Source organism: Centruroides vittatus, unplaced genomic scaffold, assembly GCF_030686945.1.
Source record: "Centruroides vittatus isolate TY-2023 unplaced genomic scaffold, ASM3068694v2 contig_2726, whole genome shotgun sequence".
In the NCBI taxonomy this organism is placed as follows: domain Eukaryota; kingdom Metazoa; phylum Arthropoda; class Arachnida; order Scorpiones; family Buthidae; genus Centruroides; species Centruroides vittatus.
The window spans coordinates 448,920-475,784 of record NW_027121735.1 but is presented as its reverse complement, the minus strand read 5'-3'; the positions used below and the strand labels follow the sequence as shown (position 1 = coordinate 475,784).

General features: G+C 38.6%; 2 protein-coding genes across 4 annotated transcripts; one reads left to right on the top strand and one right to left on the bottom strand.

Annotated features, from left to right (window-relative positions):
• The first annotated feature begins 3,784 nt into the window (after window positions 1–3,784).
• Window positions 3,785–15,139, top strand: LOC136971819 (probable ribonuclease ZC3H12C). 3 transcript variants are annotated; one of them, XM_067266319.1, is made up of 6 exons: window positions 3,785–4,248; window positions 9,334–10,028; window positions 10,727–10,866; window positions 10,957–11,191; window positions 11,959–12,221; window positions 12,309–15,139. In XM_067266319.1, exons 1-6 carry the CDS (start codon window positions 4,057–4,059, stop codon window positions 13,715–13,717), a joined length of 2,934 nt encoding a protein of 977 aa, XP_067122420.1. In that variant the 5' UTR covers window positions 3,785–4,056; the 3' UTR covers window positions 13,718–15,139. The 3 variants fall into 3 exon arrangements, with proteins under 3 accessions (XP_067122420.1, XP_067122421.1, XP_067122422.1); XM_067266320.1 differs by lacking the exon at window positions 3,785–4,248 and adding an exon at window positions 8,216–8,709; XM_067266321.1 differs by lacking the exon at window positions 3,785–4,248 and adding an exon at window positions 8,716–9,097.
• Window positions 15,140–15,159: 20 nt separating this feature from the next.
• LOC136971820 (uncharacterized) lies at window positions 15,160–25,216 on the bottom strand. Its single transcript, XM_067266322.1, has 13 exons — window positions 25,093–25,216; window positions 24,929–25,021; window positions 23,431–23,571; window positions 23,283–23,352; window positions 22,965–23,195; window positions 22,823–22,890; window positions 20,350–20,426; window positions 18,804–19,004; window positions 18,629–18,728; window positions 18,381–18,529; window positions 15,976–16,035; window positions 15,341–15,398; window positions 15,160–15,263 (listed from the first exon to the last, which is right to left on the bottom strand). The coding sequence occupies exons 1-13, from the start codon at window positions 25,122–25,124 to the stop codon at window positions 15,212–15,214; spliced, it is 1,332 nt and encodes a 443-aa protein (XP_067122423.1). The 5' UTR covers window positions 25,125–25,216; the 3' UTR covers window positions 15,160–15,211.
• Between the last annotated feature and the right edge of the window lie 1,649 nt (window positions 25,217–26,865).

The window sequence follows — 26,865 nt, the reverse complement described above, 5'->3', positions numbered from 1 at the left end:
AATAGGAACCGTAATCATATTTTAATCGCTTTTAACTATAATTAACACCTGTTTTAATAAAATAAGAGGCGTAATGGTAAATTTAATTGTAATTAGCATTCGTAATTAACTGCAGTAATTTTAAATTTAATCGCTTCTAATTGTAATTAACACCTGTTGTAATGAACTGCAAATGGGGGGCGGTAATCATGAATTTAACTGTAAGCAGTAACCGTAATCGTAATTTAATCGCTTCTAATTGCAATTAATCTCGGCTCGTGTTAACTAGCGGATCTGAAACCGGTAAAGTGGATTATTATTACTTCAATTAAAATTTACACGTAATAAAAATCACGTAATTGCTTATTTGTTCATTGATAAGAGCGGATTACAAAGCGGAACTTCGTAGAATGAGTAACGTTCCCCAACCAAGTATTTACGAAGAAGTGGAAAGTAAATTTTTTGAAATCCCTCGGCACGAGATCGACATGGCTAAGATGATTATCGAAAATAATGATGATTAAGTTATTAAATTAGCCGTAAAATGTGTGTAACAATTACAAATTTAAAAACAAATATCGCAAAATCATGATAGGTTGGTGAAATCTTAATTGTGTCATGCAATACGACGTAATGATGATGCCTTGCTTGAAAAATTTGCAGGAATCTTTAAAACGGGGTTGGCGTGGTAACAAATCGCCATTTTCTTGTAATATTTAATTATCACGCCGGCTCCGTTTCTTTTCAACATAAGGTTAATCGCCCGTTTAACTAGATTTAGACCGTTAGAACGTAGGTAAAATAAGGATCGGACGCCTTAAATCGAGGACTGGCTCGTTACAACGAGGATTGAAACACGTTAAACCGTGAAAAATGGAGGTATGAAAGTCGTTATATGCGGCTAAGGCGCCGGCCTACTGTTCTGGGGAACCGGGATCGAATTCAAACGAGTAATGCAAGGAATTTTCGGGGTGGCCTATCCCGGATATGTCGAAACCCGGCCTTTCCATTACGGGTCTGGCATAACCTTTATTGGGATTGTAAAAAAGGCCCTCTTAAATACCCACGAGACGGAGTTAAAAAACCGGCCGCCTCTAATTTCGGGCCTGGCAAACCCGCAATGGGTATAGGGAAAAGGCATTTCTTATGCCTATAAGGCGGAAAAAAAATCGTTAAATCGGAGGTAGAAACGTATTACAATGGATTAGCTAGAGACCGAAAGCGGTTATATCGGGGATTGAAATTTATTTTCGTCATTTGATTCGGCCGCCATTTTAAAATTGAAGAATCGAGACCGGATGTGGAAGGCTTAGCGGGCCGGTTGAACTACCACGTGACTTCCGGCCCGGGCCGGAAGACGCGTGATTTCGATTAAAAATTTTTTCGGCAACGGAGTTAAATGGATGACTCCTTAATTTTCCGTTTAATTGTAATTTAGCGCTCTTGTTTTTTAAGATTAAATACAATTAAAAGCTTGCTACACGACAGATTTACAACATCCTTTTATAGGAGATCCTTTTAACCTACTTTCTCGTTTATTCAGCCAAAAAAAGCTGCTTAATCAGTTTTGTTTACAACTATTTTACGGACATGTAAATGACTCGTCGCTTTATCACCATTTTTTTTTCTTTTTTCTTAATATTCTGACGTCTTTCTCTCGCAAATCGTGCCGTAAATTAATTCGCTTTAAGTCACATGATATTTAAAATTTTCATGTAATGACGAATTCAAGCTTTGACAGAGCACGTGATCATATGCACCAATCAGCGTAAATGACTGACTAACGTGATTCTGTTTAAAACTTAATTAATTTTTTAAGCAGATGGTGAAATTCGTTTCGTATCTGGTTAATTTTTTTAAAAAATATTTAGGAATGGCGTTTTAAATTATGTAACGTTTAAAATTCTAAAGAAAGAAAGAATTTTTTTAATTTTAAAAAATTAAGAATGTTGCGTAATTTAAAATTAACCAATTACGAACGACTAGTGCTAGAACGTAACATTTTTAAAAATTTAAATTTAATAATTCGTAACTGCGAGATTCGTTTTACATTCGAATTTTAATCATTTATATTTAAATATCATAATGTATATATAATTATTAAGTTATTTTTATTTAAAAAATAATGACGGAAACATACGTAATTCGAAATCAACGAATCATTACGAGTTTAGCGTGTCACGTGATAGAATTTTAAATAATCGGAAAACCAGGCGAGAAAATTACTTTTGACGTCATAATGTGAACAGGTTCGAGTTGTAATATTTTACATTAACGTAAAAAATTGCTTTAAAATGAAACATAATTAAACATCAAAATTCGTAAACAAAATTTTTATTAAATTACATTATTATACGTGAAACTTTTTTAAAAAAAAGTATAAATAACGGGAATTTTACGTAATAATGACGTAGTTCGTGCGTAAATGGCTTGTTGACTCCGAAAACTCTAACGGAGGAAAAAAAATCAATCAAGAATATTCCACAATCGCTGAATTAATATTCTATATTTATTATTATTATTGTTTATTTTATAAAAATGCGATAGTGAAAAGTTTATAAACTGTAAGAGAATATTACTATTTTATCAACAGTTTCATTGAAACATGAGATAGATATATCAACTTGTCAAGGTTAAATATAATAAATAATAAAATATTACGATTAAATTAATAGTAAACATATCTAAAGTAATAAAAATATTTTATTTCCGTTTTTCTTGGGAGTTTTAACAAAAAAAAAAGTTATTTTTAACTTTATACCTCATACCTTTAGTTACGAAACTTATCAACAGATGGTGGTATTAGTGAAATATTTTTCGTTTTTGTTCTCTCACCACTTATTTTTAGATATTAATATTTAAATGTTGTTAATTTATTTTTAGTATTATTTAAAAATTAATTTTAATAAATAAACGACTTTTATTATTAAAAATAAATTTATATTTATATGTAATTCATAGGTGGCACTCGAAAAAATATATTTGAATTTTGTTTTTAAATTTGCGATTGAAGCATCTTTTATGTTTTGTTTTTTTTTATTTTAATTATTTAAATATTTTTTTAAATTTAAATTATTGTTTAGTTTAAAATTCGGCGGCATCAATAAAAAAAATTCTAGAATTTGGCTTAAATTCGTTTTCTTCCGCCGCTAATGCATTATCAATGAATAAAGTCTTTTCAGGGATCATTATAGATCAATGTGACCCATATCAAGAATTAAATGGAGCGGACATGACAGAAAACTATTTTAAAATTAGATATACACAGTATTGTACAGCAAAACGCTCATACTTCACGACTGCCGAACAAACTTTTATTTATAACCTAGTTAATCCTTTCAAAAAACCTAATTGGTCGAAATCACTTTATTAAATAAAATTCCAGCGATGTCGACCAATGAAAAACCTTCAATCGTGTCACACGTTAAGTCTTTTTTTTTAATTATCAATTAATTAAAGCGTAATATAATTATAAATATTTTCTAAATTAATTTAAACTAATTTATTTAAAATTTTAACACGTAATAATTCCAACAAAATACATATTTAAAAAGACACAAAAAAAGGCACGGAATTATCACCAGTAGGTGGCACGCAGTAGACGAAGAAGTTTAAATTCGTCTGCGCAAGAATGATGATAAAACTGTTATTATACGTAATTTCTTTTTTTTTATAATTATTTTTTAAATAAATTTCACTTAGGAGAAATCGGAATAATTTTAAATACGTAATATTTTTTAAAGTAATTAAATTCGATTTATTACGTCGATAATATCTAACGGTGGTATAAAATTACCCGGCGGATGTTGTTGTCACTTTCTACAGTTAGGGGGAGTCGTCTGTAGGTTTTTGCCAGCGTGCCGACGGTGGTCGGCGACGAAAGGTGAAAAGGCAGCGAACGATCGATGTCGTAATTGTTGCATATCCATGCAGCATCGTGCATTCTCGAACCCGCAACCCGGATCTACTTTATTCTAACCTCGAAGCGGAGCCGAGCGGTCACCGTAATGGCGGACAAGTCGGTCGGAATTTCCGTGTTGAGAGAAGATGCCGTGTAATTAGAACAGGCGGCGAGGAATGAGCGATTGTATCGAACTGCTCCTTCCCTCTTCTTCGTATGAGTCACTGCAGCTAGTTGTTAACAGGATTCGAGAGCTGTACGACATCCGAGTGGAGTTGACTATGACTATTGGATCTAACGATGAGGAAAGAGTCGTGTGTAAATTCATTATGAACCATAAAACTGGACAAAATATCGAAAAGGCTAAGGTAATTATCGCTTTTCTCGCGGGTAATCTAGTGTAAGACATCATCTGATCCTACCTTAAATTGGAGGGAAGGGACCTTGACGGATACAGCTTGTATTTAAATATACAGTAACAAAGGCAGATGTGTGATCAGTTTAAATAGAGAGGGAGCAAAGGAAAATTTAATGTACACAGCATCTGATGATACATAACATACCTTCAAGCTGTAAGCTCAAAGGTATGTTATCATCAGATGCTCTGTTACCCATCCTCCAGGTTTGGATCTTGATGGGTACTTTGATTATTCTCTTATACAGTAATGTGATTTAATTTAAATGTCGGAAAGGCAAAGGAAAGCACGGTTTTTCTATCAAGGAATTTAATATGAAGAGCATCTGTTTATAAGTGACTCGACGTGCCTTCCGGCTGTACCTGTTGAGAGCCTTCAGGTTTGGATCTTCTGTACAGTAATGTGTGATTGATTTAAATATTGGAAAGGCAAAGTCAAATACCACTTTTCTACTGAGGAATTTAATGATACACAATTTCAAACTATACCCATCAAGAACCAAACCTTCAGGTTTGGATCTTGATGGGTACAAAGTTTCTTCGTACTTGAGTATTTCCTTATACAATAACAAAGCCAGATATATCTACCTTAATTTAATTACCATAAAAAAAAGAAAGAAAAATAGTTTGATGGGAAAGTCTCAATGAGATCAATTATAAAAAATTCCTTGAAAATATATTGAGCATTAGTTTGGCACACTATGTAATAAATAACCCGAGTTATACTGTTTTGTATATATGATATTTAAATTTTTGCCATTTGTTATGAGTGTAGAACTTGAAATCTTATATAGGCAGAGTATGTGTAAACACCTGTAACAGGGTTCAAGTGATAAAATTAATTATATATTTTGTCTTACTAAGCAGGTTTCCCAACTTGTTTCTTTAATCTGTTTAAAAAATAAAATAACATTTTCAGTGCCATATTGCTTATAATCAGATGATAAAAGGACCAATTTAAATAAATAAATTTTTTTTAAACGATAAAATTATTTCAAACTCAAAGCTAAAAAATTGAGAAATATAAATATAAAAATCGAGATTTAAGTGTGATTGTTATTGTCTCGTGCATGTGCATTGTTGTCTTGTCCTCGTTGTCACCATCGAAGGAATTCATTTGAAATACATTTTTAAAAATAACTCTATAATTTCTCGGGTTTGCATCGTTTTACCGCATGTCGTCCTCTTTATACGATTATTGATTGAAAGTTTATTTATAGGACCTATAGCTTGAATTTATTTGAATAATGACTTTAGCAAGATGAATTTTTCTTAAATAATTTATTTTATATTAATATTTGTTGGAATTGTTTGCTTTTTATGTATATACATATATATGTGTGCGTGTGTGCACAGATTCAAAATACAAGTGCTCCATACTAGTTTAAGCTAGAAATTATCGCCTTAGTTACCGACTGATCAACAGTTGTCGTCGAAATTCTTATTTACGGAGTAAACTGCAACCTTTGATGCCTTTGATCGGATCCGGTGTTCGTTTATGCTTCCGTTTAAAAGCTTTGGAATGTCTCATGTGAACACAGTTTGTTTTGCAGCACGGTTTATAAAGTGCCACATTATTTAGATGTGTTTGTTTTAAGCAAATTTAGGACATCGTTGAAGCTATCCTCCCTTCCACCTCTTCCTTTTTTTTTCTACCGCTTAAGAGGAAATAGTGACCAGTGAAGATTTCTTAATCTTCCACTTGATCGTGTATTTACCTAAATCATGCACAATTCCAAATTAGGTCATTCTCCATTCCACTTCAGTAAAGAGTGAGATAACTGAACCATATGACCTCATTTTAAAAATTTGTGTTTCTTATTAAGGTAAACTTAATGAACGGTTGTACTATTTTTTGATATATTTAATTCTTTACAGCGGCATTAAGGTCACGAGCCGCAATACCTATATATAAATACACTTTGAAATATAAAGAAAATATTAGTTATTGAGTTACGATAGGTGTTAAAATGATATAGAAGATACGTCAAATATTTCCCGTCGAAAATATGTCGCATTGTTGCATTAGAAAGTGCATAAGCACATCTGATATTGTGCGTTAACATGAAATTTTGATTTTTTTAATGGCAATTTAGGTAATTAGGAAACTTTATTGTTGACATATTATAATTAGTGGATCTGTAATTGCCATTATGATATAATTATATTTGTGTGGAGAATTTAGAAAAATCATGCAATTAAAAATAACAGCAATACTTTATAAAAAATAAATTTCAATCTAATTTGTGTATGGTAAACGATGAATTTTACTTTTATCCTCAGTTATTTTATTGTAATTTGATCTATTTTTGTTATTATTTGTATATTTTGTTTGTAGTATCTCACTTTACATGAATCAGCATAAAATCGTTATTTTTTTTTTTTTTTAATTTTCATTGCATGGTACTGATATTTTAATAGATAATGGAGGCAGCTTACTAGCTTACTATCGGGGCCATAAATGTTTATAATTATATTATGTAATTGATAAAAGATAATAATATATAAAAGTTTCAAGGATGTTGGACGTTTAAAAATTAAATGTCACCGTATCTGTTTGACGAATGCAGATAAAGAAATTTGTTTTATTACTTGCTCGGATACAACCTCGCGCCTTATCCGTTTTATTCCTTCTCAGGGCTAATTTCTTCTGTTTGAAACTTTCAGAATCGTTTATTTAAGCTGCAATTTCATTAAAATTCGCAGATGTTCTTAACGAGTTACAAAAACACTCGATAACCGACTTCTGCGGCAGCTAGCGCTCGACGTATCGTAAACGAAGCGCCGCTATGATACGTAATTCTGATGTTTTTTGAATTTGCGGAAAGGATAATGCAGTCTAATGCTTTAAATGAAAAGTGGTTGTGTAACAGCTCCGCTTAAGATTTGCTTCTTCATCGTTCGGATGGTTTTTTTGTCGCTTCATCATTAAATGCACAATACATTGAATAGATTTCTTAACAGAAGTTATTAAATTAGAAATAGGGACATTAGGTAATTCTGTTTATGTAGAATTTAACGACAACAATATTTTGAGTATTAAAATGCGGTTTGGTTAACTTTTTAGTTCGCATTTAATGACTCGAATCTTTCGGTCTTATGTAGAGAGACTAACTGTTTACTCGCTCTTGTTTGTTTGTGGGTATTGTGCAAAAGTAGGTATTGTTACACTATCCGGAGTTGTAAACAAATTGACTATTTTTTACTAAAAATAGAAAGTTTTCTAAGTTTACCATCCGTGTTGTTATTTAGATTAGTTTTGATTTGAAAATTGCAAAACTAAATAACAATTTCTTATCGACGGGACTTTCAAGGTCTGTTTACGTTCGGTATCGTAAATAGGAAATTTTCTGTTTATGCATACGACGAAGGAGGAAGAGTATCTAGGAAGTATAGCGTAGTTCTTGTTCTCTCGTGCGGCCGGATCTTGTTGGAAAGAAAGCACACCGAACATTTAACTCTAGTGGGGAAACAATGGATTAGTTCGGGCAATTAGATTGCAGATTTAGGGTAGAGTACGGGTTAAACGAGACGCTAAAAGTTCAACGCTCTCCGGCATCCTTCCTCCGCATCCCCATTAAAGGAGAGAAAGTAATTATTAGCATTTAGAGTTTGGTGACTAAATGATCACATTCTTTTCCACGGGGCGAACGGTCGGCCGGTCGGCCGGTTGTCATTCCACTTTGGGTACCCAGAGCGGATGGACGGCCGGGGTAGACAACCTCCTTCGGTAAGAACCGTCCGACGGGAGCGGTTGGAAGTGGATTGCGGTCCCGGAAGAGGGACCCTCCGCTCCCATCTCGCCGAGACAGCACGGGGCACGAAACGGGAGAGGATATAAGAAAAATTACAATGGAAAGGATGTGGACTTTCGCAATCGGTAATACGTTACGGGAAATTATTACAATGACGAGCGGCGCGTGTTGGCGCCGGCGAAGCGACGCGACGCGACGCAAGCTTCGACAGACGGACGTCGTGGTGTCCGTCCTTCGCCGAGGGCGCGGGCGGTTACGCGTCCTACTTCGTTCTCTGGGTTAATCGGCCAGTTCCACGCGCGTCGACCTATTTGGCGCTCGCGATTTGGTCAACCGCGAGTATCTCGAACGTTTCTGTCGTGGAATTACCGGGTCCGGGAACAGAAAAACCCTCCTCCTCCTCCTCCCGAGAAAGAGCGTTCGCGACCGAAACAGGTTTTTGGATACTTCACCTTCCGTACATTGCTTGCTCCGCACATCCGGTTGAGGAGGGGAAAAGGGGAGATAGGCGAAACACGCTTTATGCCTCTCGCTTACCCGGACTGAATGATAATGAAGTTCAGGCGTTATCTTTATATTCGGGGATTAAAAAACGGTACGCGTTGCGTCGCATCGTCGCCGAGACGCACCCTCCCGACGCGTCGGTGGCAAAGCGGAAGGTACGTCTCGCCCCTTCGTGGCGAGATTTCGTATTATTTTATTTTTTTGTTTTCGACCTTCGACTGCACGTTCGGAGGACCGGAGTGTAAAAAATTTTCCAAGCGTCGACGGCCGAAACGTGACATCCGGATCCCCCGGGCCGCGGGGCGATGCTCGGACGCGAGTGCTATATGGCCGAGCGCGGAGGAGACGTCACGAACCTGCCCGGCGCGCGACCCCCGTCGGCTTCGGGGTCGAAGGTCGCGCGCGCCTACGGGCCACGTCCGACCACTGCGCACCTATCATACGACGTTGTGGAAGCCGGAACTCGATAATGGGAAATGCCGGCGGCGTGATTACAACTCAGCGGCGTTCGGTGGATGGGACGAAACTTTGCGAAGCTCCGCGGTAAGTCCGGGCGGTTGCGTCGTCACGCGTCGCGTCGGCGTCCGGCCGCTTTCTCCGGTTTCCATACGCGCACCCGGTGAACCGGATGTGTTCCGAGCGCGACACCTTTCGAGTCGAGTGTAGGTGTAACGAGTGCCAGATGGACGAGGCATTGGCGCGGCCACGCGGCAACGAAACGCAGCAGCGCGTGCCGGAGGGGCAGATTAACCGAAATTTTTTCTGTTTTCAACCCGCAGGACTATCTTCTGTCGGTGTGCCGAGAGGACCAGGCGCCGAGGGAACGTCGCTACTCGGCCGAAGCCTACCAACGAGCGGCATCGGTGCGCGATGACGTCGAGAGAGAGACGGGAGCGTTGCTTCGTCTACATCCCGAGCACAAAATGGTGTTAGTGTCGGGACGCGAGGGGTGCGCGGAGGAAGCGCTGCGCCTTCTGGACCAGCGTGTGGGACCCCCTTCGTCCGCCAGGCAGGGGTTGAAGCAGTGCAGGCTCCTGGAGTCCGAGGATTCCAGCTACGATTCCGATTACGACGTCAACGATGCGGAATTCCGCCACGACGACGTCAGCAGGACCGTTTCGGATACATTGGCGGCGGAATACGCCGAATACGTTGACGAGAAGTCGACGGATCTACGGGCCATCGTTTCGGACCCAGACTACACGTCACGGGTGGAATTCGGGCTGAAGCTGGGCTACACCGAATGCCAGGTGCAGACGGCCCTGCAGAAGGTGGGGGCCCGACCCGGACAGAACGAGCTCCTGGCCGAACTCATCAAGCTCGGCGCCGCCGCCGGAGCCGACGACTGCGGAAGCGACGCGGGCACCGCTGACGACGCCGGCGACGCACCGGATCTGCCCTCTTTCGACGTCGACGCCGACGACGGAAGCAACCTGAGACACGTCGTGGTCGACGGAAGCAACGTGGCCATCAGGTAAGGTCCCGTCCGCGCTGTTTCGCGCCGAGGTCGCCGGCTTCCCGGTAAAAGCGGGGAGGGAGGCGCCGGAGGGGGATAGAACGGGCGCGCAGCGGACGAAGATCCCGTCGACCTTGGAGGTCGGCGCATCGCCGACGGGTTTTCCTTCCCGCGGGCCGCCCCGTCCGGACACGTTGGACCGCCCGAATTTTGCGGTGGCGCGGCGCGGCGCCACGCGGTTTCCTGAGCCGGAGAAGCGGATCTCGAAACGCCGCCCCCCGCTTCTCCCTTTCCCCCGGACGGCCTCCTCGGCGGCGACAAAAATTCTACCTGGGCCGGGATCCGGCACGTGACCGGTTCCGGTTGCGGGTCGAGACGACCGAGCACCGGTTTTCCGGTCCGATTAACGGAGCGGGCAGGTCGTCGACCCGCCGAAAAACTTTCGCCCGACGTCACACAGGCAAACAGGATGTGACGCCCGTTGCACCTGCCCCGATGGTCTGCCGTTTGCGGCCAATCATCTTCTCTTTAAAAAAAAAAATACAAAATACATATATTTAATCTACGATCGCTTCGGGGTTTCTTCTTTCCTTCTCCATTTTTTTTACTGGTTCGTGGTTCCGGTTTCTCCCCCCCCAAAAAAAAACCCGCGGGGTTTTGCGCGCCGCTTTAATGATAATTTCTTGATTTTTGACGAAATCTCCCTCTCTTTTTAGTCACGGAAACAAGGAGTGCTTCTCGTGTCGAGGAATTAAGATCTGCGTGGACTGGTTCCGTTCCCGGGGTCACAAAGACATCACCGTTTTCGTCCCCCGCTGGAGGAAAGAGGCGTCCAGACCGGATGCGCCCATCAAAGGTACAAAAAAAAGGAAACTTCCTCCCCCTTCCCCACCGTGGAGAATTTCCCCCTCAAAATCTCTCCCTGGTTTTCTTTTCTCCCCCACAGATCAAGAGATTCTGGCTCAGTTGGAAAAGGAGAGGCTGCTGGTGTTCACCCCCTCTCGCCGAGTGGGAGGGAGGAGGATGGTGTGCTACGACGACCGATACGTCCTGAAATTGGCGGTGGAGGTGGACGGGATCGTGGTATCCAACGACAATTACCGAGATTTGGCCAACGAGAACCCCGAGTACAAGAAAGTGGTGGAGGAGAAGCTGCTGATGTACTCGTTCGTCAACGACAGGTGAGCGAGTGAATGGCCCTCGTGCGAACCGCGAAGACCAGTTCCGTTTCCTCCGACCGAATTAATGGCCTGCCCCCTTTTCCCGCGGATAAATGTGGGATGTCGAACTTCGTGACGGGTCACGCGGCGACCCGTAGTCTCTCTCGTTCGTTCAAGGTCGCGATCCTCACGTACATCACTCGAGATCGTGACATCTCGACTGGGCCAATCTCCCTCCCTCCTGCCCGAAACTGGTCTGGTCAAGGGTGACATTCCATCCCACTCCGGAGGAGTCCGACCGGTACGAATCACGTCTCGTTGCTAGATCCGGCAGGAACGTGCGCGAGTGTCGAAAGTAGACGTGTTTTTATTTATTTATTTATTTTTTTATTGCCACGAGTGGGTGGCGGGAGATTCGGCACGTGTGTGTGTGTGGGGTCGGTTACTCCCAAACGACCACTTTCCCTCTCTCTCTCTTCTCTAACGTCATTGTGCCGATCCAGACTGGGATGGGCTCTAGTTCCGTCTACGGAGGTGCAGGGGTGTCCGCGATGGGACTCTATGGTCGTGGGAAAAGTGGAGGAGCCAACGTGACGTGGCTTCGCGATGGTCTGCTCAGATAGGGAGTGTCTGTCTCCTGATGATTTTTAGATAGAGGGTGGAAGGAAGGTAAATTGCTTACAAATTATGTCTCCCGGCCAAATTTAATGCTTTTTGCCAGTGCCGGGTTTCTCATCCTTAATACTGTGCCTTTTTTTAAAAAAAATTCTCTCCGTCTTTCCTTTCAGATTCATGCCTCCTGACGATCCGCTGGGACGCCATGGGCCCTCTCTGGATAATTTCTTGCGCAAGCAGCCCAAGGCCCCAGAGACCCTTCCACAACCTTGCCCCTACGGAAAAAAATGTACGTACGGTAACAAATGCAAATATTATCATCCAGAACGTGGCAACCAGCCGCAGAAGTCCATAACAGAGAGACTGGCGGAACAGGCCAAGATTCAGTTGCAAGAAGTCAAATCTAGGGGACTGAAGAGTAGAGATTCTTCTCCGGGTAAAATGCTGCTCAGTTTGTCTCTCTACATTTTACTTGGAGATTTTGTACGTTGAATACATTGTTTCTTTTTCTTTTCCGCAACAGGAACTAAGCTGAAGACGCAGAGTTTGCCACCCTCTTCCGAAACTGCAGCATCCAAGGTGAAAAAGATGCCGCTGTCAAGAACGAAATCCGTTGCGGCAGCGACCGCACTACCGCAGGAACTGATAGCCAAGAAATTGCCTGGAGCAACAGAGTTAGAGAATAGACGAAGCATCGATGATAGATTAAGCGTTTCTGCAGAGCAGAATACAGAAAATGCTTCGAGCTGTCTTGCCACGCACCTTCTGTCTAATGTTGGTGATTTGCATATGGGAGCATTGGGAAGTTCATGGTCTCCACTGCCGATGGGTGTTTCTGCCACGTCTGTTCAGACGTGCGTCAGTAACTGGGCGACTATTTCTCCTACTCTGCCACAAAACATATCCGGATCCCGGGTGGAAATGTTTTTGGAACCGGACAAGGGAGGTCACCTTTCCGTTGCCAAGAGACTATCCGATCCTGACAATATTAGCACTTCTGCCGGGCTCGGTTTTAACCAAGTGGCGAGTACGTCTGCAGGAGGAGTGACTTCCGAAGACAATTCTGCTACTAATCTCCACAGAAAACTGCAGCGTCAGTTAACACTCAATCCTGTGTGTGATCCTCGGTTATATCAGCTGAGAGGATTTTCTGGAGGTACGCAGAGAATGATGTCTCCGCAGCCAGAACATTTTAATCTCATATCACAGCAGGTAGAACATCCTCTCTTAATGCATAGAGCCAGTAGCCAAGAAAACATTCACTCACGGAGCAGTTATGCGAGAAATCAGCACAGGACCAGAATGTGTAGTGACAAGACTTCACTTTCCGTTCCGTCTCACCCTCAACCATGGGAAAACTTGACCACCGACAGACAAGAACACCATTCCGTCACCAGAATTGCCAGTGCACCGGATTCGTACCGGCAGTGGCCTCCACCTTCAGGAAGAATGCAGAGGCTAAATAGTACTTCCGACACGAGATTAAATGTCTTTCCTGAAGTGTCCCCCGCTCAGCAAGTCCAGACTTGTCCTCCGGGAATGCTGGGAAATTACCTTGGAGAGATGCCTGCACAATCGTGGTTGATGCAGAGTGACACGGGACTCCAGATGATGGGTGCGACGCCACCCGTCATGCAGACAAGTTCCAGATGGCCAGACGTGCACGGCACGGGATTAAACATCAGTCAGCTCAACCAGCCCGTCAGACCCTCCAGTGTACCACCCCAGGCGGTACAGTTGGGAACCATGTCTCCGCTGGGCACTCCACGGGCCATGTCTCCGGATCTATCAGACGAATCCAGATACAAATTGTACTACCATCTATCTTCGATATTTCCAGAGCAGCAAGTCAGAGTGGCAATGGATATGTATCCAGAGGAAAAGAATCCACAGAAGATATGTGCGGCCATACTGACCCTGTATCCTAAGTAACAAGTGTATATACCCTAATCCCAAACAGTGTATATTGGCTGGGAATTCAAGAAACTATCAGAATACAAAACAAGGGGGATCACCGTTAAAGTTTTTAAAATTGATATTGTGCGCTATCATGTTTTACATCACAAAGTATAACTGCAGTATTTATTTTATAAATTGTTATCCTATCGAGTGAAGATTTGAATTTCGTGTGAAACGTAATCGGTTTGTGTGATGACGACCAATATTTTTTTCTTTTCTCACTCTTTCTGAAGCAAGCTTTCAAACGTATTGCCGTCGTACAATTTAGATTGATTTTTATTTGACGTATCTGCCGCTACCAGACTGCAAAATGGCCGAGGATTTTACTTCGGAATTAGTTATTTTCTTGCGTTTAGGTGGCAACGAGTACAACTCGGAAACGGTGCAGAGAGCCTACCTCCAAATACATCACCCGTTTATTTTTGTCAAAGCCAATCTCTTGTCTAGTCTCATACAAGCTCAATGCAGTTTTTTGATATTCAAAACTACTGTTTCTGAAACTTTATTTTTACTCTTAGGAAAAACAAAAATGCCAGCAACAACTTCGACCCCCTTTTCAAATTTTGTTGCAATTTTTGTAACGAAATTCGAAAACAGAATCTTCGTGCATAATTTTGCTTGCACATTCCATTTATTTTTTACCCAGGGATGGATAATTTTTCTTGTTCTTGTGATAAGTCCTATTACAATGCTCGATTCGCTCTGCACGGCCCGACTTTTGTTGAGTAAAAATCGCGCCCGTGTATGGAGTCATCATTACGGTAGCCAAATCGTCTCTCCATTATTATAGTAAATGAATGTATATAAATATATTATATATATATATATATATATATATAATTGTTTTTAAATCGATTATCTGGGCGAAAATAAGGTATTCCGACTAGTGCAAAAAAATAAAAAATAAAGCTGAAACGCTTCTGGCGAGCTGCCGGTATTGCGGCCAACCAGGAGAGTATGTATGTTGATAAAACAACATGTATCATGATGTATCTAATGTTCAGCTTATTGTTATATACAATACTGTGTATTGTCATTGTATGTATAGGGTTCAGGACCCAATTTTCTTAAAAACAAAGCAGCTGATAGTATTTAAGATATATTGTATTCGGTCTAGTGTCGTTTTTAATTTGTAATTTGGTTGTGGTTTATCTGCGAAATGGCCGTCGGTAACTTAACGTTGGGTTATTTCCTCTTTATTTCTACGAACACACTTTTTTTTTGTTTTGTTTTTTAAATATACATTATTATATATACAACAAACTTTCGGGCATGCACGTGTGGTTCATTGTTTTATGAGAACATTTCTATTCTCTGTTAATCTGAATGTCTGTGTTCGGCTGTAAAATTGTTAAACTGCTGCGTCTCAATTTTAATAAAATTGGTTTGTGTCCAGCATGGCTTCACCATTTCAATTATTACAAAATTTAAATATACCTTTATTTCAAAAATGATCAAATCGACATCTCATAAATGCTGCGGGTTGTTTTCTTCTTCCATTTCGACACATGTCTGCAAGCTAGGAACGCAAACGGGAATTAAGGTACTTAAGCAAAATTGCACACTCCTCGGCATAAAATATCGTAGTTATCTTACCAACTCGAATCGATTCCGGGTAAGCAACCCAACGGCCAATCTCTCCATTGGATATCATCTAAAAAGTAAAAATTCCCAAATTACATATAGATTTCTATCGGAAGTTCTCGCGTTTCTCCAAAATCGTGCCACAGATTTAATACCCGTAGACTTTACAGAAAAGTTGCAGGATTGTTTTTCATTATAGAATCTAGAGTCCAGTTTTTGTAAGATACGTAAGAGAAGGATGCCATACTATCACATGCTAGAAACTTATCTAATTCTAGATTGATAATATCAAGAAGCAAGTTTTGCATAAGTCTAAATTTCACTACGTTGCTTAATACAGTTAATTACAATTAAAAAAATTTGCGTTAATCTTGTATATCCGTAACAACGGAGTAATTATTATTTAATAAACAACAATAATAATAATAATAATGATATTTTGAGGTCAGAGCAGGAAAACCAGTTCTCAAATTAAGTCCGGAATAAAACCGGATCCAAAACATTTCGGATTAAAAGGATACAAGTGAAATCTTGAAATAAAAATATTTGGCTGTAATTGTGCGGGGAAGGAGAAGAAAACAATTTGTTTTTGTGGCAAATATAAAAAAAATAAATATATTATATATATATATATTTTTTAAACTAACCTGTGCAAACTTGCCAGTGAAGAGGTTGTCCTTGGATAAATTTTGTTTCTCTTAACCTCACTAAAAAAATAGTAAATATGTTCTTGTTTAAGTCAAAGCTATGAAAATAAATTACAGTGTTTATTACAAAGGTTTCAATTGAGATAATAAATTTTCATTAAAAATATATTAGGATGCATTCTATAGCCTAGTATATATTTGAATCGTCAATTCGAAAGTTCCTAGTCAAGAGGTTATCGAGTTGAGCGGGGATAAGGATAATGGACGAAGACAAAGGGAATTCACTTTAATCATTTGTTAGAAGTAAATGGTGTATGCTAGCACAAATACAAATTGTTAAGAAAGATATGTTTAAACCAAGGATTAACAAATTATGTTTTATAGCAGTGTTTCTCATTGCAAGACAAGTAAAATTATGGATAAATTTACACGGACCAGTAATTATATGCACGATAACTTAAATGTCACCCGTAATAAGCTCTGCCAGTGTTGGTACGGTCAAATATTTTTCTGCAGACTGGTGAAACTTTTTCACGGACCAGCAATCAATAAACATTGTTTTCTAGTATTTATTAAAATTTTAATGTCTATATTTTGGTCATTGCATGTCACCAAAATTCCTTTGGCGTCATTTAGAGGGCTGCCGTGCACAATTTTCCAAATTAGTGATTTTTGTCTATACATAGTTACTAAAATAATTAATATTCTTGCATTTCAATTGCAAGAAAAGGGAACTTTTGCAGCAAAAATTTCTTTTCCTCGTCATCCCACAATACTAATTATACGGAACTCGACGACATAATAGTGAAAAATTTAAATGTCGGTAGAAAATACTTTTATCTTTCTTACGTATTGAGGCTTTCTCGGTCCAAAAAAGGATATGGGCTCAAAATTCTTATACTATCTGGAAACATTCATTAGCTTTATGTAGATATTTTACAACTTTTGAGTTGCCAGCCCAATAGCCTAAATATCCAACCTTAGAATATAACACAGGTGTTTTTATCCCTTGGTTTGACACCTATCCTTAGATTATTCTGGTGGCAATAGTGCGGATCGTCGGTACACGCAAGACCCGCCACAACTTTGAGACAAAGGCTTTCACAAGGTAAGTAAAAGAGACTAAATGATGGAGTTTTTAAATTTTTACTTTCCACAAGTTCAAATCCCTCGGATCACTGGTAATTTTAACATAATTAAGCAGGGAAAAACTCACAAAAGTCAACTCAATTCTAATTACAGGAGGGTCTAATGATGTGTTCACTTGTTTATAATCGATCAGCGCCGCCGTAACTTATCCGTTACAATTCCCAGACACGCACCTGTTATCAAAGAGTTGACCGTTACGATTTGACCGTTACGAGATTGACGGTTGCGATTTGCGCTGATCGATTATAAACAAGTGAACACATCATTAGACCCTCCTGTACATTCTCATGATGCAAAAAGGACTAGCAAAGTAAAAGCACAGTGTGAAAAGCAATTTATTTTTACTTAGCAAATTTATTTTTCACTGTAATTTCATAAAATCAGAAATGGCTAACGATTTGGACGAAGACAGACGTCACTGGAATGAAACAGCCGTGAATAATTGCATATAACAATTGTAATTGGAATGCACATTTATCGGGGACAACCTCAAGAAATCCATCGTTTTGGTTGGCAGCTAAAAATTATTTCTCTACTTTCATTCCATCGACAATTACAAAGTCCGACGGGAATAACTTCTCTCTGCAATGCTGGACAAGACTAATCATTACGTCTTCACCAGCCCTTTAGGAGGTTCATTGGAAATGACATCACCTCCTGCTCCAAACCCACAACCATTTGGCCACTCGGCCTCGAATGTTAAGACATTGTTCTTAGTTTTCCACAGCAATGGGCCAAAGTTGGATGGATCCAAAAACCCAAGAATTTTTCAGGGATGGTCAATTCTGGAAACATTTGGTCTTGTTCCTCACCACCCGACTGCTCCCTTGTGGCCTAGCCGAACCTATAACGGGCTCAATAAAAAGGCTCTCTTAGTGCCCAAATGGCAGAAAGAGTGAATACTGTAGTGTTTTAGCTGCAATCAACTTATCAAATTTTGAGATGTTTACATTGATTTTCTCTTTTATCAACAAATATGCCAAGACAAGTGTTCTAGATTTTCATTAATCTCCCATAGAGATAGCTGCCTCTTCACCTCTTAATTTGTTTTATCATTGTGTACATATTGTATTTAATATCTTAAAAATAAGCCCTTTTCATCCTTTTATATTGCATGTCATATCTTTGTATTCTAACTTGTCTATACAGTACCTAACAGTGCTTTGCGGGACTAGGCACACACCATAGTGTATTATTAATGAAGACCAGTGAAATGGAATTAATCTTAAACAAAAAAAAACATAGAATTCTCTTACCCTTTTCTAAATCTAACACCGAATACGTTCGGGAAACTTTGTCGGAGTTAGACTTCTCTTTATAAGTCTTTCCGAGTCTTATGGCAAGTAAGGCCATCAGATCCTGCTTTTTATCTTCGGGTATTGGAACGTCTAGATTTTCTAACATCCTTAAAAATAAAAAATAAATAAGATTTTGCTTGCACGAAGATACCATTATAATTTAGGAAAATAATATCTTAAATTTGTAAATCACGAATCTCACTTACAACGGTAAGAATTCCGGAGAATATTCGTTTTCGCAAACTAACGCCTTCTTTAGCAACCAGCTCCATTTCGAAAAACGATTTTTCGACTTAAAACTTACTTCTACGGCAGAAAATAAATTTTTAAATTGCAATTTTTATCAAAATAAAAGTATTGATTGTAGGTTTTTCCACTCACTCTTCGATTTCAGAAATTTCCTCATCCAAGCTGCAACTAGTCTGTGTCGAAAAGAATCCGAAGTAGGTTTGGGAAACGATAACAAACAGTTTAATAATATGCAAAACTTTTCTCTGTTGTCGTATAATTTCAGAACGGGACTCCAAAATAACATGACGGATTTTGGTAAAATGGTAGATGCAGACTTTAAAAAATTTGGCTCTGAAATGTGATGAAAAGTTAAGTTTTTCGTTTTTCCAAAACTCATTTCTCGTATCTAATTATTTACATTCTAGATAAGAAAGTTTTATGGCCAGATGGCCAAAGTGATGTACGCAACAGTCTGTCGCACTGTGCAGACGGAGCTCAATACCGAACTAGAATCGTACGAATTTCACAAGTAGTTCCACCTGGATTCCATCCGTCACCTCCCGTCTAACTGCAACTGCAGGCCAATAAACCCAAGATGAGAACAAAATTACGGCAATAGTAACCGAGGAGTGGAAGAACAGATTTCCCATCGTAATTAGAGAAATTACAGCAAAAAAAGCTATTGTTTTAGATGTTAACATATTGCAAACTCAAACTCTACTTGTTTAAAGCTTTTCAATTCTAATTTTATCAATCTTTTGTGTGCAATACAACTGTTAATGGAATTGTTGATTTTATAAGGTCAAAGATCTTTATGGAAAGTTTGCTTTCTGCTGTAAACGTTACAAGTATTTCGGGTTGCTAAAGCTTCTAGACATGGCAAATTATCAACAAGTAATGCAAGTTAGCATCCTCGTATTTACTATGTTTTCGCATGTATTAAACACAAGTTATCAATGTTTAAAAGACAAGTCGAAAAGGGGATGCTGGCTACACGATGCGGCAGGTTATATGACAGTTTTAAATTACAATTAGAAAATTCTCACCTAATGTAACAGATGTTGCTCCTTAGATGCAGGATTTATACTGAAGGAGATTATACAAAGGTTTTTATTTTTTTTTCTAGCAGTTTTTTGTGAGTTATAAGCATAAAAATGCAGTACTAGCCATTAACAACTTTTAAAAATGCATAAAATTTTTAAATATAATTTTAGCAGTAAATGTCTGTAATATGAAGATCAGTTAAGGTAGACTCCCGTTTTTATGACCTAAATAATTCTAGAAAACTGTCATTATATTTCTCGTAACCTGAATTTATAATACCGAGCCTACATTTCCAGAAATACAGCGTGAATCACGTAGTACGACACCACAAAGGTTAATAAAATAATATGACATTTCATAGTTATAGTGGGAAATTTACACAGTTGTAACGTTAGAGCTGCCATATCTTTTTCTTTTTTCTCTTAATAGTGAGTTCATAATTAAAACACTAGAAGCTCCTCAAATGTAAACGCAATTCAAACTATTTGTCGGAGCAAAAAACTTCCGAGAAAACTAATTTGAGTCGCATATCCATCGTGAATAGACGAAAGAAGGTATTTGACTACTATTAAAGACGTAATATTTAATTGTCAATATTTATTCTTTAAAATTCTAGAGTACCGAATTCTGTAAGAAAATAAACAAATCTTACTTTCGTCTTTTAAGATTTCTCGCAAACTCCCTTCGTCCGGTAACATGTAAGAAACAAGAATCTTGGAGAACGTCTCACTAAAAATAGACGAGAATATTTAAATTTATCGATCATTTGCATCACGTTATTAACGTTAAATTGATTTTTAATGTTCAATATTCAATGCTTTTAACAATTTTTAGTTAGAAGAATAAATTTTGTTTTAATATTACCCTACGCCCAAACACTGATAGTTGGTCCCTCATTCATACCTGACCAACAGGCTGGGGTTTTTTTTACTAGCAATTAATTGTTAGACACACAAATAGGGGTCAACTCCCAATAGAAAGTCCCCAGGAGGCATCTCTCTTGGAGAATTTTCTTATATTATTTTATCATCATCCACAAATTCTATATCAATGAAAATCTAGACTTTTCTCAAGTATCTACATTGCACACCATTGAGTTTCAATTAGAGCAACAGTTCTAAAGCATTTCTGGTTTGTGGTGCATTGGAAAGTTTTTCTGGTGCACTTCATATACAAAATTAAAAACATAACACTGTATTTTCAATTACAAACAGCCGTGGGCTATAATAACTTATCCTACAGTCGTGGCCTAGCCTTTATCTGATTGTGGACATAATCTTTGTTTCTTCTCATTTTTAAAATATGCTTTCATAATACATTTTGCTTCCAGTACAATACAGTATCATAATACTTATGATACATTTTGCTTCCAGCACACTAGTGTATAACAGGGATGGCCAAACCTTGTCACAATAGGAGCTGTACACTACCTATCGGAAAATATACTAGAGCCGTGTAAGGAGAGTAAGCTATTGGAGAGTCACTTCAAGAGTACCACCTAATCTTTCACTTGCAGATCAATGCACCAAAATATATTAGAATTGGCACACTTGGCATGTTATAGTTCAGCATTCCAGTTTAAAGGGATTGTGTATGCACAGAGTAGGGGTGTCCCAATGACATCGACGATATCATCATCTTTTGGACGAAACTGGAATATATTATAGACGATATATATTATAGACGCAATGAACAACAATCCGTATAGACTATTTGTTGAGATCGAACAACACAGCCCAGACAGAGTCCACTTTTTAAATGTGGACATCATAATTGAAGGATCGAACATACACACTGCTGTGTATCGAAAACCAACTGCTGTCTCAACGTATATTCCAATAGGATCCTGTGATCTCTTTTCTTATAAAATAGCAGTCTTCAGAGCATTGGTCAGGAGAGTGTTCACACACTCTTCCACCATGCAGGCATTAATGCAAGAAATAAGAAATATAGAAGGGATAGCCATTGAGCATGGATACAACAACTTTATATGTAGGTTATGTGAAACCTACAAACATACACAAGAAGTAGCATATAGTAGGATGGAAATACCGAACGACGAAAAGGAAGATGATAGGAAAAGGATTTCCCTCACTTATAACCCGCATTTAAAATCAATATATAATGCAATTGCAAGAAGTGCAAGAATAATGCAAGAAGTGTGAAATCAATATAGTGTACAGGAGATGTCCATCCACTTACGGCATACTAAGGAATGGAAAAGACCATCCCAATCCAGACAGATTACCAGGGATCTACAGGGTCTCGGTAAGAGATGGATGATGCGATAGAGAAATGGTATATGTTGGCTCCACCAAACATTTGTTAGCAGTAAGATTAAAAGAGCATAAGTCAGACACTACACAATAAATGCACAATGGCCCTTTTGACTTATGCGACGGACTCGGACATCACAGCTGATTTTAACGAAGCACGTATCATCCTCACCACCGCACATCATGATCACCTCAAAGTGTTGGAGGCAATGGAAATATTTCAGGCAGGTTGCAAGTCCACATGCATTAATTTTAAAGAAGAAATGTCACTTTCCACGGCATGACAAGTCCTAATAAACGATAGCATTTTATTTTATATTGGTTTAAATTGAAACTAGTGTGCATTTCGAATCTCATACTAATATCCAATATTTGAATATCTTGGAATACGTGTGCATTTTGAATCAGAAATTGAATGCCTTCTAAATTGAAATTTGAAAATTGAATGAACAGCTTGCAACGGATTTACATAAAAAGCCCGAAGAAGAGCCCAGAAGGGGCATCGAAAACATTCACAATAGTAGAACATTTTTGCTCCGGTTATTTGGTTTAAGTAAAGTTGATTTTGTGTATATTACATTACATAATCGGAAAACTTAAAAAAAAATATCATATATGTGTAATAGTATGTACCAAGTTCATAAAAAGAAATCATGTAAGTACATGGGAGCCGCAATAAGGGTCTAGAAGAGCCACAGTTTGGCCAGCCCTTGTGTATAACACAAAAACATCAGATCAATTTAATTATTATGAAAAGAAAAAGGCATCATTATAAACTATCAAAAACAAGGATTTAACATCTAATTAAAAATTTATTCAATTTATAATACAAACAAAAACTGTACTCACGTATCACGTCGGATCATGGAATTCATAGCGCGTAACGTATACCTAATTTTTCTAGTTGCTAAAGGATTCTATAAACAAAAACATTTTAAGTTAGATTTGTCTAATCATAAACATAATAAAATGAAAGATTAAGCAGTCTCACATTGTACTGCAGCCTATAAAAATTATCAATCAAATTCTTAGCATTTGCTTCTCTTTCGGCAAGTGTATCTTCCAAAGTTTCTTCATCCGAAACTTCTAAACGTTGGTCCCAGTAATGGTTTTTTAACCAATTAAGAGCAAACTCAACTCCTTCCCTCAAAATCCTTAAAGGAGGAACGATGTAATGAGTGACATCATGTCGGAGATCGGCAATCCATCTCGGTATGTTAAGCTGCATGCGGAAATAAATAATTATAAATTATTGCATTCAAATTATGCACGGAACAATCGTCACTTCCAAAAACACAAATATCTTAACCAATTTTGCAGCAGTGTTAACCGATACGATTCCTTTCTTCTTTCCTAATTCGTCAATTAATTTAATAAATCTGTAAGAAATATTAATTAGTTAATTAATTGAAGCAATTTAAATTAGACAGAAGAAATAAACTGTAGAAGAGACCAACCTGATAAGTGCAATCGAATATAATTTAACGACATCTTGCATTTCAGTATAATTATTTGTGTTCTGGGCAACGACGTCGAAGTACTTTGCCCGTGCCAAAGCTTCGGTGGCGTCAATCTCTGATAATAATTTAGGGTATGATCTGAAATTGTTAATATAATTAAATTAACGTAACAAAATTGTGTAAAATACCAAACTTCCTGACTAATTTCATATATTCATTATTCAATACTGGAGCAGTCTAAAAACTGCAATAAGAACCGAAACATGTTTCGGTAATTTAACGATACCGAACATCGTTCGGTAACGTTAAATTAGTAGCTATTAGAATTTTCTCATTTAAGTCCTCTCTATATAAGTTTTATGGTGTTGTATGTTTGAAAAATAAGAGTTGCAGCCAAACCATCTTATAAAGAAGCATAAAGATGATACTAACTTTACATTAGCACTGCTAAATAGTCAGAATACCTCTTAATCAAAAACGAATTGTTTAGTAGTACATGTTTTGGCAGCCAAGAAATATTTGTTTCTTCTTTCTACTGACCAAAAGGGTCTCAGATATACATAGTAATTTAACTTAGCAAAAGGTTATGCAGACAGAAGCAGGTTGAAACACCAGGTTCTTGACAGTAAGAAAAAATAATGCTTAAAAGATTGACCATAGTTGACAGATGGGTGCCAGATCACGTCAAAACACAAAGCATCGCACTACTTGATAGTTCAGACTGACCAAGGTAAACTCGGAAGAAACTAACAGAACACATACAAAACAGGTATTCGTCTCGCCGTATTAGCTCAAGCAACTCAGTAACACAGATAAAAATACTACTTTTGATCCTCGTAGTCACTGCCGAGATTGACAATGAGAACACCAATGCGATTGGAACCGACACTCCTCCAATTAGAACGAACCTGGTTGCACGATACATCCTTCACAAAAACCAAATTTTAGTGTTTCACTCAAAGATTCCACAAACTTTCGTATTTCAAAAATTTATATTAATCACCATAAGTGAGATAATAGAAACATATTTGTTCCAGTGTCCTCAGAAACTATTCTTTTGGCGTACATGGCATCGAGTAAAAGTGACGCATCCAACAATAACCATCTGCTAGAAAAAGGCGCCACTACGACTATTGTGCCCGACATGCCGGCACGGACGTCAGAAGAGAGAGAATAATGCTCACACATTCGTGAAACGAACACGTATCGAAATGCATTAATTACTGATAAAAACTAGAGATTGTCCTTTCATTTTATTGAGTAATTCAAGTGAAATTTTTTATTAATCATGTACTAAGTTGTGAGCGAAATCCAGCTGTTTATCTGTCCATCTGACTGCCGTATCACCTAACAATACAACAGTGGTAGTGTAAACTTTGGAAGTGACGGGTTGCATGTGCAGGTGTGGTTCCTTTGACTTCGCTCGTATGGGAGCTCTGCAATTTGGGGGTTGAATATTCCTCATTCAGAGCTGCAATCTTACCAATTTATATACCTGATTTTCCATATAGCCAATCGTTCGGTAGCCCAACGTTGTTGTTCTAAATCGTTCGAATATAACCATTCCGAAACCTTCACCCATTCCTCTCTGAAATTATATATTTACAAAATATCAATCTAAAATAGTTTAAAACGGAATTCCCGATAAAAATAATTTACGTATTTATCCACGGAGTTACGCTTTCATTCATTTTCCTCTCAAAACTGTCAAAATTAACTTATCCCACGTGTTTACGACTGTAAAATAATTTCTCGAATAGCCGTCGTAAGACGCCAAAATCGGTGTCGCTCGCTCCAAATAAAAAAAAAAAAAAAAATTAATGTAAGAATTAAGCATCTCTTTCATTGAAAAAATATTTTTAATAAATAAACAGAAATCATCTGCAAAGAGTTTCTTTGAAATCTATTTTTTAAAACTCTTGGGCCCGTTTAGCAGACCCATTATGGGTTCGGCCAGGCGACGAAGGACGGATCCGGTCGGATAACTCCCAAAAATTTCCTCAGAATTTTTCGACCCGTCCGGATTCGATTCCGGGTCTCCCAGAACGAATGACTGCCATCTTGAACGCTCGGCCATCCGGCCATCTTCCGCCTTGTGGATACTACGATGACCTCTTTTTTAGCAAAAACGTTATGGATTCGGCTAGGCCCACATTGCGACGGCGGATGGCAAGGGACTAGGCCCGACGCATCTGGAAAGGACCATCTCCAAAAAAAATTCTAGAGCACTTTTATCTTCACAATATGGCGGCTTAAAGTATTGTATCGCTGTGTATATTATAAGAATAGTAAACTCTCTATTTAATGGACAAAATAATCTGTTCTATAGGAAAATTTTTAAACCTTTCATTGTGACAAATTTTTCCATGCAGTGTCAGAGCTAAATAAAATCAAAATTATTTGCATCAAGTCAGTGGCGTAGCTACGGTTCTCCAGGCCCGGTGCTGAACCAGATTTGTGGGCCACCGAAAAAATTTTTCGAGTCTTTTTTCTTGTGATTTTGGGGCCCCCATGGGCATATCGTTTTCCAGGGGCCCGGTGCGGACCGCATCTACCGCAGTGGCGTAGCTGGGGGGTGCCCCCCAGCTACCCCACTGCATCAAGTACGGTTTCTCCTTCAACAAAACATCGTACAATGAACCCCTCATCGGCAAGATTTAAAATTTAAAAATGAAATTATAATGATGATCATTCTTTTGATACTCTTTCAGCATCCCCTTTTGTCCTGGCCCCTAAGCATGTGTACCCGTCGCACCTGCCTAGTATTAGATAACACTGTTATCTAATACTAGGCACTGTTTACGACATAGCTATAGGTCGAATTTTGTTGTAATCGAACATTTGTATATGGGTGCATAACTTTTTGTCAGTGAGCGCATATTAGAATTTATTGGTGATAGATCACTCTTCGTAAGTACCAACGAGCTAAAATATACAGTAGACCCTCTATAACACGGTAGATACGTTCCGTGTTGTACGAGTCACTTAGATTTTACAAATACATGAGCCATTCACAATCCGGCACTTGTGCAGTTTAGGGGTGTCATGTCGTGTCTTACTACGACATGTAAAGGGCGCGTCGAGCGCTGCGCCCGAGGGCGAGACGCCCGATATATAAACTCTGTAACCGAGGGCAGTGACCTCTTTCTTTGTTAGACCCTGTTCTGTATATATGTGAGATTTATGTAAAATAAATGTGGAATTCACTAAGTATCGTATCTATTCACTTCTCAGGCACTAATATTGTAAGATTCACGGGAATTTTATAAGGGGATACGACTGTTTGAAAAGTTTTCTTCCATAAAAATTAATCGATTCTAGACTAATTTGACTGGAACATTTCCAAAACACGTATAATTTTTTGGAAATAATCCATATAAACTATGCTATAAACAAAAAATTGTAGGATTGCTTACTGAATGTGAGCCGTTC

Excerpts from the sequence above, each read along its gene's own strand:
- LOC136971820 (XM_067266322.1), bottom strand. The coding sequence starts at position 25,124 with ATGAATGAAAGCGTAACTCCGTGGATAAATAC. Across the intron at positions 23,196-23,282 it reads TTAACACTGCTGCAAAATTG|CTTAACATACCGAGATGGAT; the intron begins GTTAAGATATTT and ends TTCCGCATGCAG. Across the intron at positions 19,005-20,349 it reads AGAAATCTTAAAAGACGAAA|AGCCAAATTTTTTAAAGTCT; the intron begins GTAAGATTTGTT and ends ATCACATTTCAG.
- LOC136971819 (XM_067266319.1), top strand. The coding sequence starts at position 4,057 with ATGAGCGATTGTATCGAACTGCTCCTTCCCTCTTCTTCGTATGAGTCA. Across the intron at positions 10,867-10,956 it reads ACCGGATGCGCCCATCAAAG|ATCAAGAGATTCTGGCTCAG; the intron begins GTACAAAAAAAA and ends TCTCCCCCACAG. Across the intron at positions 12,222-12,308 it reads GAGTAGAGATTCTTCTCCGG|GAACTAAGCTGAAGACGCAG; the intron begins GTAAAATGCTGC and ends TTTCCGCAACAG.